At 54.5% G+C, this 22,718-nt stretch overlaps 5 protein-coding genes across 5 annotated transcripts; 1 reads left to right on the top strand and 4 right to left on the bottom strand.

The window, feature by feature from the left end:
• Nucleotides 1-103: 103 nt before the first annotated feature.
• On the bottom strand, nt 104-1,463 carry B0I36DRAFT_77704 (uncharacterized protein). Its single transcript, XM_046163357.1, has 2 exons — nt 424-1,463; nt 104-370 (listed from the first exon to the last, which is right to left on the bottom strand). The coding sequence occupies exon 1, from the start codon at nt 1,311-1,313 to the stop codon at nt 552-554; it is 762 nt and encodes a 253-aa protein (XP_046017396.1). The 5' UTR covers nt 1,314-1,463; the 3' UTR covers nt 104-370; nt 424-551.
• Nucleotides 1,464-1,517: 54 nt separating this feature from the next.
• Nucleotides 1,518-3,718, bottom strand: B0I36DRAFT_359860 (uncharacterized protein; the record flags this gene model as incomplete). The annotated part of the gene is made up of 8 exons (XM_046158205.1): nt 1,518-1,621; nt 1,691-1,780; nt 1,838-1,885; nt 1,946-1,987; nt 2,053-2,507; nt 2,566-2,964; nt 3,026-3,277; nt 3,336-3,718. The coding sequence occupies 8 exons, from the start codon at nt 3,716-3,718 to the stop codon at nt 1,518-1,520; spliced, it is 1,773 nt and encodes a 590-aa protein (XP_046017395.1).
• An 875-nt stretch (nt 3,719-4,593) lies between these two features.
• On the top strand, nt 4,594-10,047 carry B0I36DRAFT_381322 (glycosyl hydrolases family 18-domain-containing protein; the record flags this gene model as incomplete). Its single annotated transcript, XM_046160850.1, has 21 exons — nt 4,594-4,686; nt 4,754-4,897; nt 4,980-5,080; nt 5,132-5,166; nt 5,219-5,725; nt 5,855-6,224; nt 6,317-6,860; nt 6,945-7,041; nt 7,098-7,396; nt 7,454-7,482; nt 7,551-7,675; nt 7,760-8,427; nt 8,480-8,506; nt 8,570-8,662; nt 8,730-8,936; nt 9,044-9,072; nt 9,137-9,319; nt 9,387-9,444; nt 9,535-9,653; nt 9,744-9,795; nt 9,868-10,047. The coding sequence occupies 21 exons, from the start codon at nt 4,594-4,596 to the stop codon at nt 9,961-9,963; spliced, it is 3,876 nt and encodes a 1,291-aa protein (XP_046017394.1). The 3' UTR covers nt 9,964-10,047.
• Nucleotides 10,048-11,910: 1,863 nt separating this feature from the next.
• B0I36DRAFT_428732 (uncharacterized protein) lies at nt 11,911-12,745 on the bottom strand (the record flags this gene model as incomplete). Its single annotated transcript, XM_046162466.1, has 2 exons — nt 12,381-12,745; nt 11,911-12,323 (listed from the first exon to the last, which is right to left on the bottom strand). Exons 1-2 carry the CDS (start codon nt 12,523-12,525, stop codon nt 11,911-11,913), a joined length of 558 nt encoding a protein of 185 aa, XP_046017393.1. The 5' UTR covers nt 12,526-12,745.
• Nucleotides 12,746-20,732: 7,987 nt separating this feature from the next.
• On the bottom strand, nt 20,733-22,538 carry B0I36DRAFT_346269 (family 47 glycoside hydrolase; the record flags this gene model as incomplete). Its single annotated transcript, XM_046156439.1, has 1 exon — nt 20,733-22,538. The coding sequence occupies one exon, from the start codon at nt 22,536-22,538 to the stop codon at nt 20,733-20,735; it is 1,806 nt and encodes a 601-aa protein (XP_046017392.1).
• Nucleotides 22,539-22,718: the final 180 nt, after the last annotated feature.

Here is a 22,718-nt window from a genome sequence, read left to right as displayed (position 1 = left end):
GATGCTGACAGGCATATGCACCTATCCGAAAGTTTACGCCCGAGATTGGTATATAACAAACAATCCTTCCTGCTCGTTGCTGTTGTGGCAATATTGCCCCATCTGCACTTTCGGCTCTCTCTACACCCTAAGATGGCCTCCTCCGTCTCAGGCAGCCGCTGCTTCTGGGCCAGCAGCAACGAGCTTCAGGCTGGCTCCATCTCAATCGAGGATTATCTGCGTGACCACACCAGACATGTCTTTCAAGGCGTACGCCATGAGCAGTGCCAGGGCATCTCGAGCGACTTCGTTGCTCGCAACTCGGAGCATGATGTCTTCCAGGCAGCAACAATGGCATGCATGCTTCGCCCGGGCGACGCCCCTAATCCTGGTAATTGGCGCCCCCAGTCGATGCTGGGAGCACGTCCACTGACAAACTCCTATTGATGGGATTGACAGCCGCCGAAGAGCCACTCATTTCCATGCTACTCGCTTGCGAGACCTCGACTTGGGAGCACCTTCAGCAGCTCGATGACACCGCGGACGCCCCCACGGGTGTACTGTCTGACTCATCACTCGCTCAAATCCTCCTTGCTCGCACGTTGATGGTAGGAAACCGCCCTCTGGCCAAGGACACGATCCGCAATGTTCCCGCGGCGCCGGACCACGACCTCGTCTTCAGCCCAGAAGATGGCGGTCATACGCATACGTCCACCGTTGCAGGGCGGGAGTTCTGCACCCACCGCATGTTCAGTGGACAGCAAGACAATGCGTGCGACATCTGGGTCGACATGCTTGCGACAGGCTGGGCGACCCCGCGCGATTACATGTTCCTCAGTGCCGCATCCGGACCCGACGAGGCTGCTGCCCGCACGCTGTTTGAGGAACTGACGCGTCGCGGGCTGCAGCCTGACTGGGGCAAGGTTCAGATCGCCATGGCCTTCAGCGGGCCGGGCATCGTCAACGTCTTCCTGGACAAGTACATTGAGTCCAACGGCGTTATTCCTCAGCATGCCGTGCGCAGCCTCTGGACCATCGCAGCGCAGAAGGACGACGTCCAGCTTCTCGAGATCCTCAGCCGGCGCGGGATCGGTAGCGTAAGTGGTACAGCGGCTGCCCCGGATAAGAGCAGCCCAGGTGCTCCAATCGCTCAGAGAGCACCAAACGAGCCAGGCCCACCGCAGGCGCTCTTGCATGAGGCGGCGGAATGCGGGAGCCCCGCGGTCGTGGAGTGGCTGATTGATCATGGAGTTGAGAACGCTCGCAGCGCACAGGGGCAAACAGCTTACGAGTCTGCCAAAGGGATGCACGGGTACTATCTCGAGAGACTTCATTTCAATCCTAATCACCCAGCTACGGTCAAGGGGATAGAGAAAGTGCTCGAGATACTCGAGGCACGAGGGTATGGTCCGTCAAGTGAGACATTGTGATTGGATTTCGAAGCAGCAGGTAGATACAACAGTCTAGTTCGTACTTGTGCAAACTAAAGCACGTGTTTAAAGGGCCTGAAAATAGCAGAATTCGTTACGGACACTGTGTCAAGCTGAGGCGCCTGTAGCCGCAGCGATAGAGGGCGTCGTGTAGGTTGGCTTGTAGCCCGGGATCGACACACAATAATCATACCCAAGATAGAGTCCTCGGCCTAGCATTAGAGAAGAGGCAATGCTCGTCAGAACCTGTTTGAGACGTGACACCCAGGAAGAGCACTTACAGTCGGATTGGACGGCAGGATTCCATGCCACAAACCGCGCGTGGCTAATGCCGAACTTGGTCTCGATGATTTGACACGGGTTGCTTGTCCCTAGTACGGTTCAGTAGAAAGTCCCTGTGGAGCAATCGAGTGGGATGGGCTACTCACACTCTGTGTTATTGGCAGCGACAAGCTGGTTGCAATTCGATACGATCCCTGAAGCGGGTGAACATTAGCATCCCTGTAGTATGAGTGGAGTAGCTACTAGTAGCTCACCTGGCTGCCTGTAATGCCACACCTTGACGCAATATGCGAGACCTGAGGAGCACGGGTGTCAGTCAGTTGTTTTTCAGAAGCCCCGTCTGTGTGGATTTCTGACTCACCAGGTTTGAAGTCGGCACACTTGTCCCCCAGGCTCGGGTTCCAGAGTGCAAATTGCTCAAACTCGACACCGTTGAGCGCAGCCATGTCGTAACAGCTATACCCGGCCTCAGCGAGGACATATTTCGAACAGTACTCTGTGGGGTCGTCTGCCACCTCGTAGCCGAGGACTGCGCAGTACTGATATTGGCTGCTGAGAGTGCAATTTGTCTTGAGGGAAGGATTCCACGTCTTGAAGTTGTCAGTGGACACACCGTAGGCTTTGGCCACGTCCTCGCAGGACGAAGTGTACTTGTCATTTCTCCAGTCGATGAGAACTGGCCCCTGCACATAAAACTCGCAATCCTTACGACTCCCAGGCGCGTAATCAGCGTACTTGATCGTCTGATTCCAGCCCACGTTGGTAGGCATGGGTAGGTTCGTGATGGGGGTCATGCCGATGTTGTCCGTAGGCCGGCTAAGAGATTCATGGTCAGCGGGCTTTGAAGTCATGAAAATCCCGAGGCTTGACTCACGCTGTTGTGCTTTGCGACGGCTGATGCGGGTTCGGGTTCACCCAAGTTCCACCTGGGTTCGAGGTGCAGATCACCGAACCAACAAGGCTTTTGAGATTGTTGCAGTCAACGCCGAGCTCCGGGTTCCACGAGATGACTTGAGTAGCCGACTTGCCGAGGCCCTTCGCCACGCTTACACAAGTATCGCCCTCTTTCACAATATACGGTTTGCAGACTGCACTACTGGGGATACACAAATTACCAGACGTCGGAAACTGGTAGCACCCGGCCGCCAGGTTGTTTGCGGTGAGGAGTCTCGAAGTGCTGATTCCGCGTGCCATGGCTACCTGCTGGCATGTCTGACCGGATACAGGGACAGTTGTGCCTTGACATGTGGGAGGAGAGGTCGTCGTAGAGGCACTAAATAATGGCTCGTGTTAGTCTCTCTGTGTCTCTACCACGGAAATGAAGTCAGACTGACGGTATCTCCCATGCTGTCGACGCAGGAGTCGCAGTAGTCCAGCCACTAGCTTTGCAAGCCGAGGTGATGATTGAGAATGCGCTGCGTATCACTGGTTCTGTGGCAACCAGGGGCATGCCCAATTGCGTCTGTAGAATCGAGAGGAGGCAGGTGTGGCAGCCGACTGAGGGATCTGGTGTCGCAGTTGGGTTTTGAGCAATAGGGTTAATGCCAGCAGCTTTGCCGAGCACCACATTGCAGAAGGCTCCGCTCCTAATAAATGGGGTTAACATGATTTCCCGTGGGATTGCTGCTGGGAAACTGCACGAACTTGTCTTTCAAGCAGGCGGAACTGTACGCCTCAACAAACTCTTCAGCCAGAGCGGCAACAAGGCGCTGAGTGCCTCTCTCCGTCGGAATCCGAACGTTCGCACAGGCACCGACAACTCGTCTTTGCCATGTTGTGAGGGCGGTCGTGCAAGTGGCAACACAGAGACTTTGAAGGTCTCCAGCCTCAAAATACGCCTTGATGCCCGGCATGCCCACCTCAGCTACGTGGATAAGCTGGTCTGTACAGGCAACAGTCTGAGTCAGAACAGACAAGCATGTCGACGGGATGCCGGAGGTGGCATTGAATTGAAGCAGCTGGACGTCGGCATTGACAGCAGGCAGAAGAGCGGCCGATGCCACAAGCAGCGTGCGAATCGAATACATCGTGGCAAGTTTACGCAGAAAGTTTGACACTCGCATGCGCGCTGTCTTCGCAGATTTCGCCGTGGAGCATGCCATTATTATCTCACGGGAATGAGCCAGCTTCATGACTGATCTCCAAGTAACGCTTAAGTGAATATCCTAACCAGGCGTCTTTCTGAAGTACCGGTACATGATCCCACGATCGGTGGGTGCATCCTACAGGGCTGTGCCGTCCGAACACGGCAAGTCGTGCGGGGAGAAGGATCACAAGCATCCTCCTTGGCCAGATAAGGCCACATAGGATAGCAGGGCCCGCATGTCTGTGCAAGGGTCAATAGGACTCTTTACGTAGTATGCGATGCTGCACCATGTCACAATCCAGGCACCCGTCAGCCACCATGTCGCGTGATCTCTGGTCATCAAGGGAGGCATATGGATAGGACTAGATTGTGGCCGCTTGCGTGGGATTCTGTAGGAGTAACGTTGACTATTCCACACCTGGTGATTTTGTGGGATGCAGCGGAAATGAACGCTCCCACACCTCAATCTCGCGATTCCTTTGAGCATTATCCAGCCACGTCCTTGAAACTCGAGATTAATGAGGCGTTGACGTCTGGTGGCAGCGTGATCGGCAATGATCTTAAGTAGGGCATCCCATCTGTTGCGGAAAGCGTGTGCAGAGTCTTTACCCATTACCGGACATCGAGATGGCGCGGCTCCATGCATTTGCGCTGGCATTGGTCGCTTGCACCGGCCTGTGCCAGGCACAAAATAGCACCCTCCCTGATTCGTCAATTGCTCTGGCTGCGTCCTCGGCTGTGTCCGCTTCTGCCTCTGCTTCTGCCTCTACCTCCCCTCCAGATTCACCATGGAACCCTCTAGGGTTTCCAGCGCTCATGGCTGCAGATGAAGATGAGAACGGCGAGATTCGTTGCACGAAGGATAAGCCATGCTCTAATGGCGATTGCTGCAACGGCGCCACTGGCCGTGTGAGTGTTGCCCCACGCATTTACCCGAGTGTTGAAGCGCTCCCGTCAAAGCTGACAACATCCTCAGTGCTCACGAAGGCCGGAATTCTGCGACAAGAGTGTCTGCACTTCCAACTGCGATGCCAAGCCTGAGTGTGGTGTCCGCGCAGACAAGTTCGACTGCCCCCTGAACGTATGCTGCGGTTATTGGGGCTACTGTGGAACTAAGCCCGTAAGTGGTCACGGGTCTATCCCCTGATGTCCCAAATATCTCCTTAGATCGTCGTGGTGCTAATATCCCATGTTTGTTTAAGGACTTCTGCAAGAGCGGGGACCAGCCTTGTCAAAGCAATTGTTCGCCTGGAAAGATTCGCGAACCCAACACGGGTGGCGATGTCCGGGATCTTGTCATTGGGTAAGGCAATGTCACACTGGACCATGAGAGCATGTTCACTAACCTGCACAGATACTACGAGGCATGGACAGCACAGATGAACGGCTGTACGTTTCCCTACCCACTTAATGATTGACGCTAAATACTGACAATTTCCAGGCCGTGTCAAGAAGATCAACCAGATCGATGTATCGTCTCTCACACATCTCAACGTGGCCTTTGGATACATCAAGCCAAGCAGCTTCGAGGTAGTGCCTATGGATCCTGCCACGGAAGAAGACTTCCAGGCCCTCACGAATCTCAAGTTGAAAGCACCAGGCCTCAAAGTCTGGCTCTCCCTTGGTGGTTGGTCGTTCAGCGACAACGGCACGGAAACTCAAGGAGTGTTTGGTGACTTATCGAGCACACCAGCAAAACGCCAAAAGTTCATCGGCAACTTGTCCAAGTTCTTGAGGGAATGGGGCTTTGATGGTGTGGACATCGACTGGGAGTACCCCGGCGCCCCCGACAGAGGTGGCAAGGAACAGGATACAGCCAACTACGTGGAACTGCTCAAAGACATGAGAACACACTTCGATGACCAGACCGAGCGTTGGGGCATCTCGTTCGCAGCCCCTACATCTTACTGGTACCTCCGCTGGTTTGACATCGAGAACATGGCCAGATGTAAGTTGCCTTTGTCAAACTCCACCTTGTTGAGAAATGCGGCGAAGATTTCGGATGAAGGCAAAGCGGCAGCCGAAGACATAGAGAGAGTCTATCTTGCATAAGAGCTGATAATTTTGTGGGAGACAGATGTCAACTGGATCAACGTCATGTCATACGACCTCCACGGTGCCTGGGACGACAAATACAGTTATATCGGCAACTATGTCAACTCTCACACGAATTTGACTGAGATTACCGAAGCCTTGGATCTCATGTGGCGAGCCAACGTGCCCGCGAACCGCGTCAATCTCGGCATCGGGTTTTATGGGCGCACGTTCCAGCTGGAGAACTCCAACTGCAATACTCCTGGATGTCGTCAGAAAGGCGGCGCCTCGCCTGGGCCCTGCACAGACACCAGTGGCGTCCTGTCGTTTGCAGAGATCGAAACTCTGATTAACTCAACGAATATCCCTGTCAAACACGACGAAACGGCAGCTGTCTCTTATTTCACGTACAAGTGAGTGGTCCCCAATCTTAGCCGGGGGTGTTACCAGCCCTCTCTCAGGCCATGCTATCAAGTGACAAGCTTGCTGACGTTCAGAAACACAGGGGCGACCAGTGGGTAGCTTACGACAGCAGACAGACCTTGCAGCAAAAAGTCAAATATGCCAATGAGATCGGCTTGCTAGGCCTAATGATCTGGGCTATTGATCTTGACGACAGCAAAAACTCTGCTCTTGACGCTCTCCTGCAACCCGATGGCTTGGGCAAATTCCGCAAGAGGAACGGCGTCAACAGCAACCTGGGCGATTTCGTCAACCAGGGCGCCTCGTGCCAGCTCGGCCAGTGCTCTGAGAAGCCCTCCTGCCCTCAAGGGTTCGTCAAGCATGGCCACGATGTCGACTGCCCCGGAGACAATAAGGAGAGGAGAAACATCTGCTGCGAACTAGGTCAGAGCCCCGACGAGAAAACGTGCGCATGGCGCGATGGCGGCGGCTTCCTTGGGTTCCTGGGCCTCTTCTGCCGCGGAGCGTGTCGTGACGGCGAGGTCGTCATTGTCGACAACGATCGCTTCTGGGTCGAGAACAAGGACAAGCCGAACGACGGTGATGCAGCTTGCATAAGCGGAAATGCCAGGTACTGCTGCAAAACGGTAAGTCCATGCTTCTTCCCGTGCGCACGTTGTGGAATTCAGAGCATTTCAGCTGACAAAGAGTGCTTGATATCTTTTACTTAGAGTTCCAGTATAGAGCCGAAGTGTCGTGCTCGAGAAGATGTATGCATCGAGATCGTGAACGGTAAACCCAAGAGCGGCAGCCAGCCATGCGAGAGTGGTAAGTGCAGCGCCTCGCGCCGCTCTCCGGGAGCCACAGTACTAACAATGTCGCAGGTGAGAAGTTTATGTCGTACGCCGAGGGGAAATGCAACAGAAAGAAGAACATGTACATGCCTTTCTGCTGCAACGAAAAGGTGCCAGACGATACGTGCCACTGGGCGAAGCGCGCCGACGTAGTGGACGCGTTTGGGCCATGTGATAACGTAAACAAGTGCGACTCCGGCGAGACCAAGATTGGCGTTTACCAGTATGGCGATGGCTCAAACTGTGAATTTGAGGCCGCCGCCGGGGAATGGACCGTGACAATCGATAGGCCCAAGGCATACTGCTGCAATGCCAACGCCATCGATGCGGTAGGTCCTGGACGATACTTCCCACTTGCTCAGCAATGTACTAACCTTGCGCCACAGAAACTTGACCTGTTACCAGTCCCGCTTGAGTGAGTGTCTTTGAATTCAAGTGGGGATGTCGGATTCGGTTTGCAGTACTAACTAGAGTTTGAACCAGAAACCTGTTTGAAAAGCTTGGCCCCGACTCAAACGAAGAAAAGTTCAAACTCCAAGTCGAGTCAGTCGACGGAAAAGGTGGAACCGACCCTCAAGACAACGCCTTCGGCTTCGTCATCATGTCAGGTATGGATAATACTTACCATTTGATGAGCAGTCAATCATTTTCCCTCTCATTGTACTTAGCTGACGACTGACCCTCCACTGCAGGCCCGGAAAAAGATCTTACGTCTCTTGATAAGAGAGATGGCTCTCATTGGGAACTATTTGACTGCGAGAACCACGATAAACGCCAGACTGTCACAGCTGTGTGCACCGACGACGGCCCGACCAGCAACTGCGGCAAGATATTCCTAGGCACGGTCGAGGAAACTGTCATCGAGCTTCCTCAAGGATGCGGCGCCGGAAGATACGCTGTTGCAGTCAGCATGGATCTCTCGCAAAATCAGTCTCTTCCCGAGACCCACGCGAGGAGCCTAGCCGGCCGCGGCATCGTGCTCCCACGCAAGTATGACCTCACGTTCGACTATGACTTTTCTCCAATCCACCAACGAGGCACAAAGGACGTGCTTCTTCGGATCGACTATTCCAGTGAGCCCGCATATTGGGACGAGATCGTGGATCGGCCTGGAGAGGCCAAGCGCGAGTGGCATGACATCCACGCTGAAGTCGAGCGCGACCATGGCGGCTCATGGCCGGCATACATGCATCACCGCTTTCGGAAGGAGAAGCGCGAGACGCCTGAGCACATGATGGACGAGTTCCATAAGCGTTGGTTCACCAAGGATAAACGCTGGTTCTCAAGTAAAGTCGTCAAATGGCTTGAGAACATGCGCAAAGTCGACGCCAAAGTCGATATTGCAAGGCATCGGATCCAGGTTGGTACCATGTCCTCTCCCCTACAAGTTTACAAGACTGACTTTTCTTCAGGACAGGTATACCTGGGATATGTTCAAGGTGATGCGTGTTCCTTCTCTTGTGCATGTGGTGTGGATCACTAATCTTTATGGACATGTGTAGCAAGAGATCTCGTGCACGAACTACAAGGCGAGCCTCCACGCCTGGGTCGACCTTGATACCGACGTGGAGACATCGGCGACTTTGAGTCTAATTGTAAGAGAAGACCACGAAAAGGTGGTGAAATACGTCCCAACGCAAAACTAATGGTCGCTTTTGCAAGGGTAATCTCGATGATCTATCCAGTTGGGATCAGTCTCACGTCTTGTTCCGCACCAAGGGCGGTATCCAGGCAAAGGTCACCGTTGACGCCAATGCCGAATTGACCTTCACAACCGGCCCAGTAGAGGTCTTTGGTGCTCAGAACTTTGGCATCACTTTCACCGTGCCTGGCATCGTCACCATTGGTCCAAACTTCAAGATCATAGGAGTCAGTGGCTTCCCTTCATCTCCATTTCCCTCCCCTATCGCCCTCATCACCATACTGTCTCTTTCTTGCATACTATACTCTGCTGAGCATGACTGACACGGCTGCAGGAACTGTCTGGGCGGGCAACATTGCATGCGTAGGTTTACAGGCCGAGACGCATCATTTGCTAGGATATTCTCTAACAAGCCACCATGCAACAGCAAGGCGGAAGCCAAATTCGATGTCGCAAAGTGGGACTATACCCAACGGTACCCCAATGAAAAAAACACGAACGACATCCAGGAAGGTGCCATCGTTGACAGCAAAGGCGACGCGCCCAAAGCTGGCGAGGCCCACGACTTCAAGTGGGAGGCTTCCGCCAGGGGTGCCATCACGGCCAGGATGTAAGCTTTGGTCTTTGCCACCACCAACACTCTAATAATGCAGAGTGACTGACTTCAACGTCTGCAGTACGCCCAAGGTCGAGTTCGGCATCGTCTTCTTTTACGAGGCTATCCCCGACGTCACGGTTAGTATACTTTCAAGTCGATGGACTCTAACATCGAGTAAAGCTTTCTGTAGAGGTGGACCGCTGACCGAGTCAAACCGCTTGATATAGATTGAAATGGCCCTGGAGAACAGCGCGACAATGTATGCTGAAGCCGGAACGAGCCCAAGCCCATACGTCTGCTACGGCATCAATGGTCGGACCAACCTCTACGCGCAGGTCAATGCTCCGTAAGTATTTCTCCCGGCATGCTTCGCCGTACGGCCGGTTGTCTCCGACATTGTAACCTCGATGACTAACGAAGCATTACCACGACCCAGGGAGATATTCAAAGTCAATCTCAACAAGCGCTGGGACATATTTGACACCCCGGTACGTTTTCACACCACCCTCAGACGCTAGGCCCTTCTCGTAGACTCCTGGTTGACTGATTGTAACGTCTAGTATAACTTGCTGCCGCGGCAATGTCTTGTTGGCGGGCCGAACTCTCGGGCTGAGGTGCCTTTGATCCGCGAGGTCGGCTCAATTGGCCCGATCTAGGAAGCTTTTTGTCGAGCCAATGTATCCTCCCTTGTTATTCCGGTGCGCTTTAGAGATGGGGGTGGACAATGAGCAAGATTGCTTGGGATTGATTTACCCATTCGGATCGCAATGAAGAAATGACATAGTTACCTGTGACTGCTTGAAAAGTGACTGCTTTAAAAAGTGTCAGGTTCTAACGCCATAATACTTGTGCAAAGATTCCCGAATCCGTTCAGCGTCTTGCGGGATGGCTCCCTTACCCAATTGCTTTGACGTTGATAACAATAAAAGCTGTATACCTTACTTGGAGAAAGATAGGCTTTAAGTCTGCAGTTGTGGATTAGCTAGGGTTGTCAAAAGTACCCCGTGCATTGAGTTCCATTTTTTCATTTCGAAGGAAACCCGTGCTTCGGCGGCCCCACATTGTGATCCCGGTCCTGAAGCATGGGGAACAATGGGACACCTTCCAGCGCTGCTGGGCTCCCAACCCTCCATCACCATTTTCTCTCGTCTACATGTAAACTGGCTGACCTGCCTCAAAGAGAGCTAAGATTCCTTTCCCCGCACCGCTTGTCATGAATCACACAAGAAACCTTTGCTTTTTCACAATCTAAGGTTTGCTTTTCCAAGTGAGTGAGCCAGCCGACCCAAGGAATGTTTGCCTCCAACACAGTCCCACCCTCCAGCCCCCTAATAAAGCACAGTCAAAGTCCTTATCAATCCCTCCACTGGACGTCTGCTTCCTGGGGTTTGGGGCTGAAACGGTGCTCTCTGATGACTCCGTACCTCAGAGCGCTTTGCCCGATTGCAAACACGAACTCCCAAACGATTCCGCTCTCGTCGATTCGTATGATCTGAGAATCGCTAGGACATGATGGAGCAATACCACATGTATAACAGTCTCTTGGGAAACCCCGGCACCACCGCACTGGATCGCATCATCGACGAAAATGATGCGCCAGAGACGAGATACATGTGGCAGCTCATTCTGGAACGACAGGCCGTCCGAGATGTCCGGACAGAGGGCCTCTTGCGGCAAGGATATTGCTCTTTCGGCTGGTTCCGTTATGGAGACTCGGGCGTAAATCGCGAGGTGAGTCGAGACCGTGTGAACGAGCAAGACGAGCCCATGACGTTTTTGATCCACGAAATCCCATGACCTGTTCCAGCTCCCTAGGCAGGCGCAAAGTGACTCTGCGAGTCAGCGCAGCTCTAGATGGAGCGAGCGACGGTCCGGTCATCACTTCATTTGCCGCATATTGTGTCTGACATCGAGGCATCCAGGGAAACCGATGGACCAAGGTAGTCTTTGACCGCAGTCCGTGGCACTCGACCGTTAATACATTTTTCTACGAGAACAAGTATGCGCCTCTCTTCTTTGGCCTTGAATCGCCTTTACCATACCCAGTCTAACCACAAACTGTAACCGCAGGGATGGTTCCTACTACCAAAGCAACCCAGATAAGAGCGAATTCTACGATGACAGGCGTGGAGGGGTGAGATTCATGGATTCCGCGGGACACATATTCGAGAAAGGCCTCAAGCGCAGGACCACACAAGCCAGCCAAAGCAGTGTGACAGCAGAAGAAGTCGAGACAGAGAAAGAAAACGAGGAAAAGCCAGAAGAAAAGCCAGAAGAGGAGAAAGAAAAAAGGGAAGAAGCAAATATGGAGAGAAGGAGAAAGAAAAAGAAGATGAAGGGGAAGGAAAGGAGGAAGAAGAAGTCCAGATCAAGGTCGACATGGATTTGTTCTCACGCATATCCTGGTTGTTTGCATTCCGAACGAGAAGAATTCAAATCATACGAGCGCAATGTTCCAGGCCACGTGTATAACTTGCGCATTCTCTTGCCTCCTGTATCTCACGAAAGCTGATGGGTTTGCTCTGGTCCCTGAAGTACATGTTCTGGGCGGCCGCGCATCCTGGCATCAACACAAAGTATGGCAACACCCCCCTACAACACACCTAGAGCTCACCGACGGCAGTGGGTGTCTCAGTGGCTGCAGTTGCTGTTGACCTGTCGCATGTGTTGTAAGGCGCAGCATGGACAGCAACCCCACAATACACCATTGTGGCGGAGGTGGGATTGAACCCCTTCGTGAGGCTGTAGAACAGTCTATATAGCCCCGGATTGTTGGTGTCGTTGGGGAATATTCTCGAGGGCGATGTAGGGAGCGGTGTCGGGAGTGGGAATTCACTGACATCGGCGGCGGCGACATCCCCCCCACACTTCCATTTGGGACCCCCCTGGCCCCCATCGTTGAACCATCCACGCGGATAGGCTTGCCCATTATTGCCCATGCAGGTGGTGCCGGGCCTGGAACACTCATAAGACCTTTGTAAAACGGCTTCTAAGTGGACCTTACTGAAGGTCAACTCTAGACAAATTGTTAGCATCGGGAGCTGTTCAGCAGCCTTGGATGACCTAGACTCACGAGTACCACAAGTAGCCCCAGCTTCAGGGATGTTGTCGAAAGTAATTGCGGCGTGGACTGGAGTATCGAGGGACTGTTGGTTGGTGTCCGCGGGAACGGCCAGCACGGAGGCGATAAAGCGAAAGATGGCAAGGTTGCGTCGCATGTCGGGCAAAACACACTGTTCCTCAATTTGCCTTGGTGTTTCTCTATCATTCCAATGAGGAGCTGGTGCCGCATTTATATCCAAACCCGGTTATCGAGACTGACTTCGGAGAAACTCAACCGTATACAATCTCAGTCTAGACTAGGCTCTCCCTTCCGCTGCATTAAACACTGCTTAGAACGGTCTATTTCCCAGTGCAGGATGATGCACACGGGACAGGATCAATCCCCGGCGTGGCGCTGAGCTTGAAAAGGCGCCAAGTCTTGATTGCTGGATGTCCATTTCACCATTCGCACAGCTAAGCGCTGATGGGGCTGGATGTGAAAGCTGAAACTCTAAACAACGCCTTTGCCCCGGTGGCGGTGGGGAACGTCTCCATGTCGTCCCGTCCCGTTCCGGCCCGTCCCGTCACGGGCCGCCTGCAAGATCCTCGCTTCGACGTGTGGTGGTCGTTGAGGGCGACGGCGCAACAATGTACCGTTAGTTGTCCGCCAGGAGCATGCCGAAGCGCCGAAAAAGCAAAGCAGAGCATACAGTCTGCCAGTACTTCTACAAGACTGTCCAATGGGCTATACAAAGCGCTTGCAAAGGGATTCGATGTATGCACATGTGTCGCATTTGCAATGATCTCCAAGTAATATACAGCAAGATCAGAGACCGCGAACTATGTGAGGTACTTTGCTCCTGTATCCTGGAATTCAGCCAGCCATATCCCACGCCGGCGTGGTTACTCAAACAATATTTGGAGCTGCGGGATCCATTTATTTGCGGACCCGTGTCTCGGAGATGCGGAAAGGCTTTCGAGGATCGCCCGCATCGGGAGACTCAGCCGAAGCGGAATGGAAATACACATACCATGAAGGATGCTCTCTGAGTCAGTCGTGATTGCGAGCACAAACTATCTTTATTTTCAACCAGTCTTATTCCTGCAACAAGATACACGTAGCCAGAGATGGGATGTTGTTGATCATTGATCACAAGGTTTCCCAGCAAGCAAGCAAAAACGATGTCTGTAACCGTGGCTGGCTGAGAATCTGCATGTCTGTAGACTGTACCTTCCAGTGTGTCGCGGGTGGCTATCCAGATAAGGGTTTTCCATTCCGTGTCTCAGGTGACCGACCTTTCCAAAACCTGGGCTAGATAGGACAGTGGAGAAATGACTTTAAGTCCACTTATGACTGTGATGAACTGCCTTCCCCAGCCTGAAACGTCCCCCGCGCAATACGACTCGCGCCTGTGGCGAGCTGAAAGATGACCGCCTTGGGCCAGGTGCAAAATGCGTTGTCTCAAAGTAACAGTCATGCAAATTCCTCCACGTACTGTAATGCTTCTGGTTCACTGCGCGAAAATCTCATCTACGCGATCCTCTCATGCCATTCTGTCTTGATGCTCCGTCATTTGTCCCGTGCCTATGGTGGAATTGAGGTTGCCTACGGGGAATTTGCTATCTTCAGCAAGGGGGTATCCGAGACATCACTGACGCGGCAGCGAAGCCCGCCGCTAGTGCAGCTGGGGCGAGACCATCCGCGGGTAGCGAACGCATGCATATCGCGCAGGGAGGCATAGGTATGTGATGCCTTGGGTGACTTTGAGACCAGGGCCCATCACCACTCAACTGCGCATGATAGCTCTCCATTCGTCTGTGTCACAAACCTGGTTTTTGACATCTGAGGAAACCCACTTGCCATGAACAGATCGCCCGCAAGGCAACATGTCCACAGGGATGTGAAGAAAGGGTCAGATACTCAACGATGTCCACAATCGGCGCCACACATTGGCTCTGAAAACTTTTGCCTTTCTTGGTCTTTACAGAAGTGTTGGAATGTTATCAATATGCAAAATCGATCTTTGAGGGTTCTCTTGATGTGCCACGACTCAATTGGTATAATGCACGATGTGACATGCTGGTTTCTACCAGTATAAGGCCAGAGCCCAAGACATATTGGCCTCGTACAAGCTGAATGCCTAGCAATGCATTTCGTGCGGCCGAGAAGCTTCTTTACGAAAGTTCAAGACTACCCCCTCGCCTGCGACGATCCGTGAGCTGAAAACTGGCCTAGACCGGTGGACTAGCAGCCTGTCTCGGAGGCATTGTGTCAGACAGGAAGGCCCTGCAGAGCTGGCCTACGTTAGCAGTTGCTCGCGAAACATTGTTGATTTTTTCCACCTCGGTGTAGCACTCAATCCAGTACAGTCGGATGTTCAGCGACTACTGGAACAATCAGTGAGTGGTGGGCAGGTACAGCACTTAGTTCACGATCTCATATCAGGAGAACTGGAGACAATTAGGGTGGAATCCCGATGTTCCTTCGCCTATTGGGACGACTACAGCAGTACCCTGCGCACAGGCCGGTGAGGCACAATTCCATAGCCAGACTGCTCTCTTGCCAGTAGAGGAATCTTCTGTGGCCGCAACAGGTGCACAAGCTCTGTCTTGCAGAAGGCCAAGGGTTTAATGTCTGGCGAAGGTGCTTGACTCAGCTAGCCACAAGGCGGCAAGCAAAGCTCTGTGGCCGTGGCTTTCACCTGTCATTGGACTCCTCTGACGGCTCCATTCCATCGACTCGGGAAAGACTACAAGGCCGATGCAGCTTCTTCACTCAGCCAGCCACAGAGGCAGTGACGAGACATGTTCATTAGATATTGGAACGCCAAGTGTCGGGATTGATTCCCAAATGCGTCAATGTATGAGCGTTGACTTGTCCTTGTCGAGAATTGGGGTGTAGCCAGATGACAAGCGCCAAACAAAGTAAGTGCCTCGCAGGAAAACTAGTATAAGTACCGTGGAATCTGCCCACCATAGGATACGATTGGAGATCACCACGTCACTCCTATCTACTTCCTTCGCCTTCCATCACCTCATTTCAACCCTTTAACTCATACATACCTCTGTCCTCTCCCCCCTTGCCACCATGTCGACCATGTACACCGCCCAGATCGATGAGAGCGACGACGATCGCAGCCTGCTGTCCACGAACAACTACTGGGTTCAACTCGCAAAGTCAGTATCAGCTGGCGGAGGCGTTGCGGACTTCAATGTCGTCTACGCCTCTCAGGATTTAGCTCCCCACATGGAGATCTCGTGGGAGACCACCTACGGCCTCAACTGAGTCACCAAAATGCCTGCTCCGGGTGCAAAGGTCACTTATGGTGGTAACTGGCAGTCGTGTGACCTCGGAGCGTCCTACTCTCTGGGTCACACTGGAGGCTTGGGTTCCTGACAATGACAACAAGAACGCCGACAAAGACTCCTTGAACGTTTCAAGCAACGGCTTCACGAAGGAGGACCACATCATTGTCGGGATCCAGAGCGCAGCCACTAAGAAGAGGACATCTGTAAGTTCAAATAGACATTTTCCAGTGGAATGCATTGGTTCTTGCTGAAACGTCATGACAGATCTGGGTGGGCAAGAACGCACTGCTCACGGGCGGTCACGGAGAGTACAAGCCGATCGAGACCGTTTGCATCTGGTACCAGGAGGGCGACAAGACGGCCACCATGATTCACCAGCAGTCCACTGCATACCAGGAGTTCAGCTCCCCTCTAACCCTTACTACTTTTCCTACGATGCGAAGCTCGGAAAGTGGCGTACTCCTCAGCCTACTCCGTTCCCCTAAGTGGATCAAGCTCGAGCCAGAACTCAGTTGTGGCAGTGGCTCCAGTCATACTATGATGGAGGCGGCGTTGAACCATGGGTGGTGGTTGATAATGGCAGTTTTGATTTCGAGGAGGAGTTAGTGCGAGTAAGATGACATGCCGGAGTGGCGGCACGATCGCAGTCAGTACAGAAAAGGGATTCTAGACTCACTTTCAATGAAACGAAGAATTCTCAGAATTGGTGCGTGAGTAATGATTTGACTGTGTGCTTTACTCGTTATTTGCATAGATGGAGGCTGGGAAACATATATCACTCCCCGATGTCCTTGGTAGGGACCCCTTCCACTTCGGATCATTTTGTTCACTGCAACTTTCGAATAGTCTTTGCCAGCACAGTTGACTGATCCAGGATGGAACACTTTGCCCGATCTAAGAATGCGCGGAAGTGGTGTCATTGCATTCTTGCGCGAGATCCGAAAAGAGACAACGTTTCTACATCCGAGTCTTCGCGGATATCTGAAAATTACCCCATTGCTGGGTAGCACGAGTTGTTCCTAGTGTGTAGAGCGACAGAACATTGCTCAATAGTAGAACAGAATACCTAATCGGATCACGCAAGCTGCGTTGATGATCACGTGGAGCTTGATCCACCTGCGCGTCAATGGCTCTCTGGGACGCCACGACTGATTGGCAACAGCCCAGACGGGAAGTCTTGCCTGTTTGGTATTGCTGATATCTGGATCCATGCGAGACTTGTTCGGCCGGGGCAACCAAACGGCGACAGCGAGCAGACGAGCCTAATGTAGTAATGTTACCACCTCTAATCCATCTGCCAAATACTGTTCAGAACCAAGTCTGTCTCAGCCCAACGATTAGGGCTCCGGTGATGCCCGCACGCCATCCGTCCACCCGGCAGCAAAACGAATCTCGAAGGTATCAATCGCGATCCGAGCTCTCGCCGTATGCAGGGCGCCGGGCTCTACCACTTGCGCCTCCCTGCTTTCTGCATAAAGGATAAGGCTGTTTTGCGAGTAAGCCATAGCGATTGAGGTCGACGGCTGTTTCTTTTTGGGGTTTCGGCGCTTGGGACCTTTGATGGCTGGTGGGCCACTACTACTTGCATGAGTATCGCTCCTCTGCTCTTCATGAAATCTGCGCATGCGGAGCGTGTGACATACGCTGAAGGTTGTTTCAATTTGTCCGTGGAAGGCATGGCTGTGGTGGTGACTTCGAGTTTCCTGGCAAGGAGCAAGCTGGTATCTGCAGGAATGGGAGTTTGATCGCAGATGCATGGCGATGCCGCCCATCCGTCCTTTGCGCGTCGAACAAACCAAGCACCTGTAATATATAGTGTGCAGGTATTGATGTTCTGTCCTTCGAACACGGTTCACTTTGAGCACGCATGAACCGCTTGAAGCACAAGGATACGAGCAGCTTCGAGCAGATTGCACCTTCGAGCAGATTGCACCTTCGAGCAGATTGCACCTTCGAGCAGATTGCACCTTCGAGCAGATTGCACCTTCGTGCAGATTGCACCCTCGAGCAGGTTGCACCCTTGTGCAGTCTGGTAGCTTGCAGCTTCATGCAGGTCGAGTGAGGCAGCCGCACCTTCGCGCGAGCTGCAGGTACGCGCAGATTGCACCTTCGTGCAGTTTGCAGCTTCGTGCAGTTTGCAGCTTCGTGCAGTTTGCAGCTTCGTGCAGTTTGCAGCTTCGTGCAGTTTGCACCTTCGTGCAAACTCCACCCTGCACGAAGCGCCCACTAGTCCTCACTTTGGCCGGCTATGTCGCCCTTCAAGCTATTCTTATTTGTCAAGATACACTGGTCAGGCAACCACGCCCTGCGCCCCCGGGGAACTTGACCCTGGCAGTTGCCGTTCAAGCCATGGCATGGCATCCCATTGGTCGGAGAAAAAGAGCCGATTGTTGGCGTCCATGTTAAGCTCCCTTGCAACTACGCAGTCAGCAATGTTCAAACTCCATGACACGGTCACTTGCGTGCTACGCGGAAGAGCTAATCGTATTGCGGAACCAAGAGTATCATCAGCAACATGCTTGCGGAAAATCGAGGACGCGAGTCGTGTATTACACGGTAACCTCCGCGTGGCCAAGGTTGCGCTAACTCAGACTGTAGAGAGACATTGTATTGCTAGTGTGCGCGCTGTGCGGATCCATCACGCTCCTCCCCCAGCTATGGCCCCAACTTTTAGACGCAGGGCATCCGTCATTATTCAAATTCCATCCAAGTTGAAAGCGGCCGGGCCCGTCCCGGAAGCCCAGCTCGCGCAACAAACGGCCTCCCCCGATTCTCGTAAAAAGGCTGGCTACAGGAACGTCCTCTCTTGCAAGGAAAATGCCGTCTGCTCTGCCCGTTTCCCTTCAGTCTCATGCACAAGGCGACTCGATACAGCCATGTACACTCTATCCGACGATCCTCGGCGGGCCGCCTTCGAACCTTCAACTACAACCCGTAGAGGCTCTGAAGAAGGCCGCTCCTCCGAAAAGGCGATTTCCATTTCTGTGGAGGATGGACTTGAAGATCAGTACAATCATGGAAGCAGCGGTCTCCAAGGTCGATGGCCGAGGAAATCATGGCTGAGGAAAGCGTGGCTTTGCCAGACCATGCCCGTGCTCGTGCCAAGTTTCTTCCATCCCCCACCCGAGCAACACGGCGAGCAGCCTCCTCCCAAGCCCGTTTCGTCAACAGCATGGCTAGGTACATTGATACATGCCCTTTCTCCACAGCTCACTTGTTTAGCCCATCTCTGCCCGGGCATGTAAAGCTTCCGTAGCTGACAAAACCTGCAGATGGTCTCCGCGGCTACTCGGCATTCTTCGTGGTCTGGCACCACCTAGCAATCGCGTGGTACCCGTGGTGGATGCAGGGGGGTTACAACGGCCGCGGTAGCTACCTGATCCAGCTCCCCTTCCTCCGGCTCCTGATGAACGGCCGCCCATGGGTCCTAATCTTCTTCGTCATTTCGGGCTACACGTTGAGCTACAAGCCGCTGAAGCTCCTGCTGGGGCAGGGCGGCGGAGGTAGCAGCAGCAGCAGTAGCAAGACGGAAGAAGCCTGCGCGTCACTCGCCTCATCGTCGTTCCGCCGGTGGCTGCGGCTCTTCATCCCGGCCATCGTGCTGACCCTGCCGGCCCCGCTGATGGCCTATAGGGGCTGGTTCTGCACCGACGACGGCCAGTGGTACGTCGTGCCGGGCGGGGGCGGCGTGACCATCAACCCGCCGCGGCAGGACACGCTGTGGCTGCAGTATGTTGACTTTGCGAAGGGGGCGCTGGAGCTCGTGGATCCATTTGCCAGCCGCGCCGAGAAATGGGACTGGAAGTACAACATGGTCATGTGGACCATGCCGGACGAGTTCCGGGGCTCGATGCTCGTATACGGCCTCCTGTTGGCGCTGTCGCAGTGCACGCCTCGCGCGCGGCTGCTCGTCACCGCAGCCGTCATGGCCTTCGCCTCGTGGCTGGGCTACTGGCAGCAGTTCCTTTTTGTGGGCGGCATGCTGCTCGCACAGCTGCGGCTGCTGCCATGTAAGCCTGCCGCCCCGATCACGACCACGAGGCTGTCCTCACGCTTCCCCAGCCACCGTATTGGCCGGTTCATGATCCGAGCCGTGCCTCTCGTCTTCTCGGCATACGTGCTGAGCATGCCGCAGGCGGGCCACGGGGGCATGACGGCACCGGGCTTCGTCTGGCTCGCCCGGCTCGTGCCGCAGCGCTACCTCGACTCCCACAAGGAGGACTTCTTCCTGGGCCCGCCCGCCGCGGTGGCCGTGGTCTTCATCCTGGACCGCACGCCCCGGCTACAGCGCGCCCTGACGACCCCCTTCGCGCTCTACCTCGGCCGCGTCTCCTTCAGCCTGTACCTGCTGCACACCACGATCCTGCACGGGCCCGGGTACCGCGTGGGGCTCGCGCTGCTGGGCGTCACGGGTTCCGAGACGGCATTTGGTCGCTTCTGCGGTGTCGCCGCCACTACCGTGCTGTTCTGGGTCGCGTCCATCTGGGCCGCGGATCTGGGGATGCGCACTGTCGACGAGCCCTCCATCAGGTTCGCTAGCTGGGTCTACCGCAAGGCCACGGGGCGGTAGGATCGTATAGGGAGGCTGTCATGGCTACTGGCTCACCATGTTAGGAAACTATCCGATGGTGTCATTCCGCAGCTTGAAGAGCGGGAGGGGGACACCAGTTCAATGGGCGGCATGGACATCAACAAAGGCTTCAAAGTCGCCATCTTGTCGAAACGACCTTGGTTAGAGGTCAGAGGGCGGCAGCATATAATCGAGAGGACAAACGGGAACGCTACCTGATGTTACTTGAGGGGTGGCACTTGATGCAGCATGCCCATATCAAAATTCCCAAGTGACTAGATCCAAAACAGGCGATATATCGCTTGACTAACAATACATTCATGAAATACCAGAAACAGAAGTATTTCCCCTTATCACTCCACTATTGCAATGCGATTGGCGCCCGGGGGAACTTCATACTTTGGAGCGCTTTCCACACGTAGTGTCAAATATATCGGTCTCGTGTAATACGAGTGCTGCAACGACTATAATCTGCCTAGGTCCCACAATTACGGCGGCCCTCCTTCACGGCACCAATCTCCGTAAGGGGTGCGCTTCCGTGTTGAACACGAACTCGTCCAAGCTTATCAAGCTCGGGTCGCTAAAGATCAGATAGAAGTACTTGAGCGTCTCCCCGAGCCAGAACGACTCCATAGAGTCCGACTGCTGCGGCACCTCCCCGGGCTTGGACACGTCCCAGACGGCCGAGCTGGCAAACTCTGTGCTCGTGACGCGCTCGATGGCGCTGAACATGTCCCACGCCGACTCGAGCAGGTCCTCCCGGCCCGTCGCGCGGTAGAGCACAAACACGCTCTCGATGGCCTCGGGCCGGAGAATGTACCGGGCGTCCGGGATCGCGGTGAACCCCTTGGGCACGTGCTTGTCCTTGACAATCTGGTTGAGCTGTGCCTCGGTCAGGCTCTCGACGTCCTTCTCGCCGGCTTTCCGGGCCACTTCCCGCTTCCACAGCGACTCGTCCCAGGCGCAGCTGTGCTGTGATGGGCACGGGTGGGCGTTGAACGTCTCGGGCATGATGCCGTGCGGCATCGACTTGTACGCCCAGATGCAGCCCTCTACGAGCTTCGTGGCGGCATCGACATCCTGCTGGCGGTTGAACATTTTGCCCCCGACGACCATCAGCCCGCCAAAGAAGCAGACCAGGTGCTGGCCCTGAGCCTCGAGCTCGATGTCGCGACCCCCGTTCTTCGTGTGGGCCTGGCCGGCAATCAGAATGTCGTCGTTGTCGGGCAGCATCGGGCGAAACAGGTTGTGCTTCATAGCCGTGGCGGCAGCGCGCTCGTACATGGTCTGGTAGACGTCGAGCTGTCCCCCAAGCAAGGCGGACATCTTGGGCAGGTACTCGTAGACCGAGTCGGCCATGGCGCCCAGGGTGAAGGCGGTGCCGCCATTGAAGATCTGCTTCTGGGCATCGGCGACGAGAGGCCACAGCCCTGGGAGCTCTGTCGACATTTGCTGTGCAGCCATGAGGTCTGTGATAGCCTGGACCGCATCGAACCATTTGGGGTCTCCGGTGAGGATGGAAAGCCGGGTGAACTCCATGGACAGACTACCGATCTCGGCGATGAGGGTGCCCGAACCTGCAATCTGCTTGCTCCTGTCGTTGCGCATGGCCGCGTGGATGTCCCAGCGAGTGATTGGCATACGATTGGGAGTGTCGAAGGCCTTGTAGAGCATCTCGCCAATCTCGACGGCCTTGCGGAGCAGTCGATAGTCCTGGCTGACATCAAAGGCACCAAGGAAGCCGCCGAGGTACCGGATGGTTGTCTCAAAGACGTTGACCTCATTGGAGTCCGTCTTGGTAAAGTCGATGGTGATGGCGGCTGCAACGGCCTCCTCGAACTCTTCCCGCATCTCCATGATCCAGAGGGTGTCGAGTGAGTCCACCAGCGTGGCGGCCCACCCGCCAAAGGTGTTTCGGCTGGCCCCCGAGTTGGGCGTGAGCTCGTCGGCCAGCCATGCGTGCTCGCGATACGACGCCCAGCATCGTGTGAATATAGACTTGACGGCACGCCTGTGCTTCTCCCGTAGGCTACGGGCTTCTGCAGATTCCTTTAGACCGGTGGCTTGGATAGGAGGAAACGAGACTGGTCCAGATGTCGGCAAGGGGCGGATTGAGGCTGGAGGGTAGAGTGTCGGCAGGGCCTTCCAGAAGTACGAATCAGCCTCCGGGTCGCGCCAATTGGCCTTTGTGGGGATTTGGCGACCAGGCCAGGCTAAGGAGAGGTGGTCGAAGCCAAGCAGATATAGACTGAGCGTGACGCACGCCAGCAGAGCAGCCCAAGTGCATGCGTTTCGGCGCCGGGAGATCATGGTCAGATGGTGCGTGATTCGGGCGTCGTTTTCGACGTCCAGTGTGGTGGCAGAAGAAGGCGCAAGATGAGACAGCCGTGGGTGGGGAGCAGCGTCGGGTCATGATGAAGCAAAAGCAGGGGCCGGGCGGGCGGTCCCTGGAATGCCCAGGGGCGGCCACGCATGGGTTGGTCGGGATAC

This window comes from Microdochium trichocladiopsis, assembly GCF_020744255.1.
Source record: "Microdochium trichocladiopsis strain MPI-CAGE-CH-0230 chromosome Unknown B0I36scaffold_2, whole genome shotgun sequence".
In the NCBI taxonomy this organism is placed as follows: Eukaryota; Fungi; Ascomycota; class Sordariomycetes; order Xylariales; family Microdochiaceae; genus Microdochium; species Microdochium trichocladiopsis.
Note: the sequence above shows the minus strand (reverse complement) of the source record. Positions and strands in the feature narration are given on the sequence as shown.

What these genes read in the sequence shown, in the direction of transcription:
- B0I36DRAFT_77704 (XM_046163357.1), bottom strand. Translation starts at nt 1,313, where the DNA reads ATGAAGTCTCTCGAGATAGTACCCGTGCATCCCTTTGGCAGACTCGTA.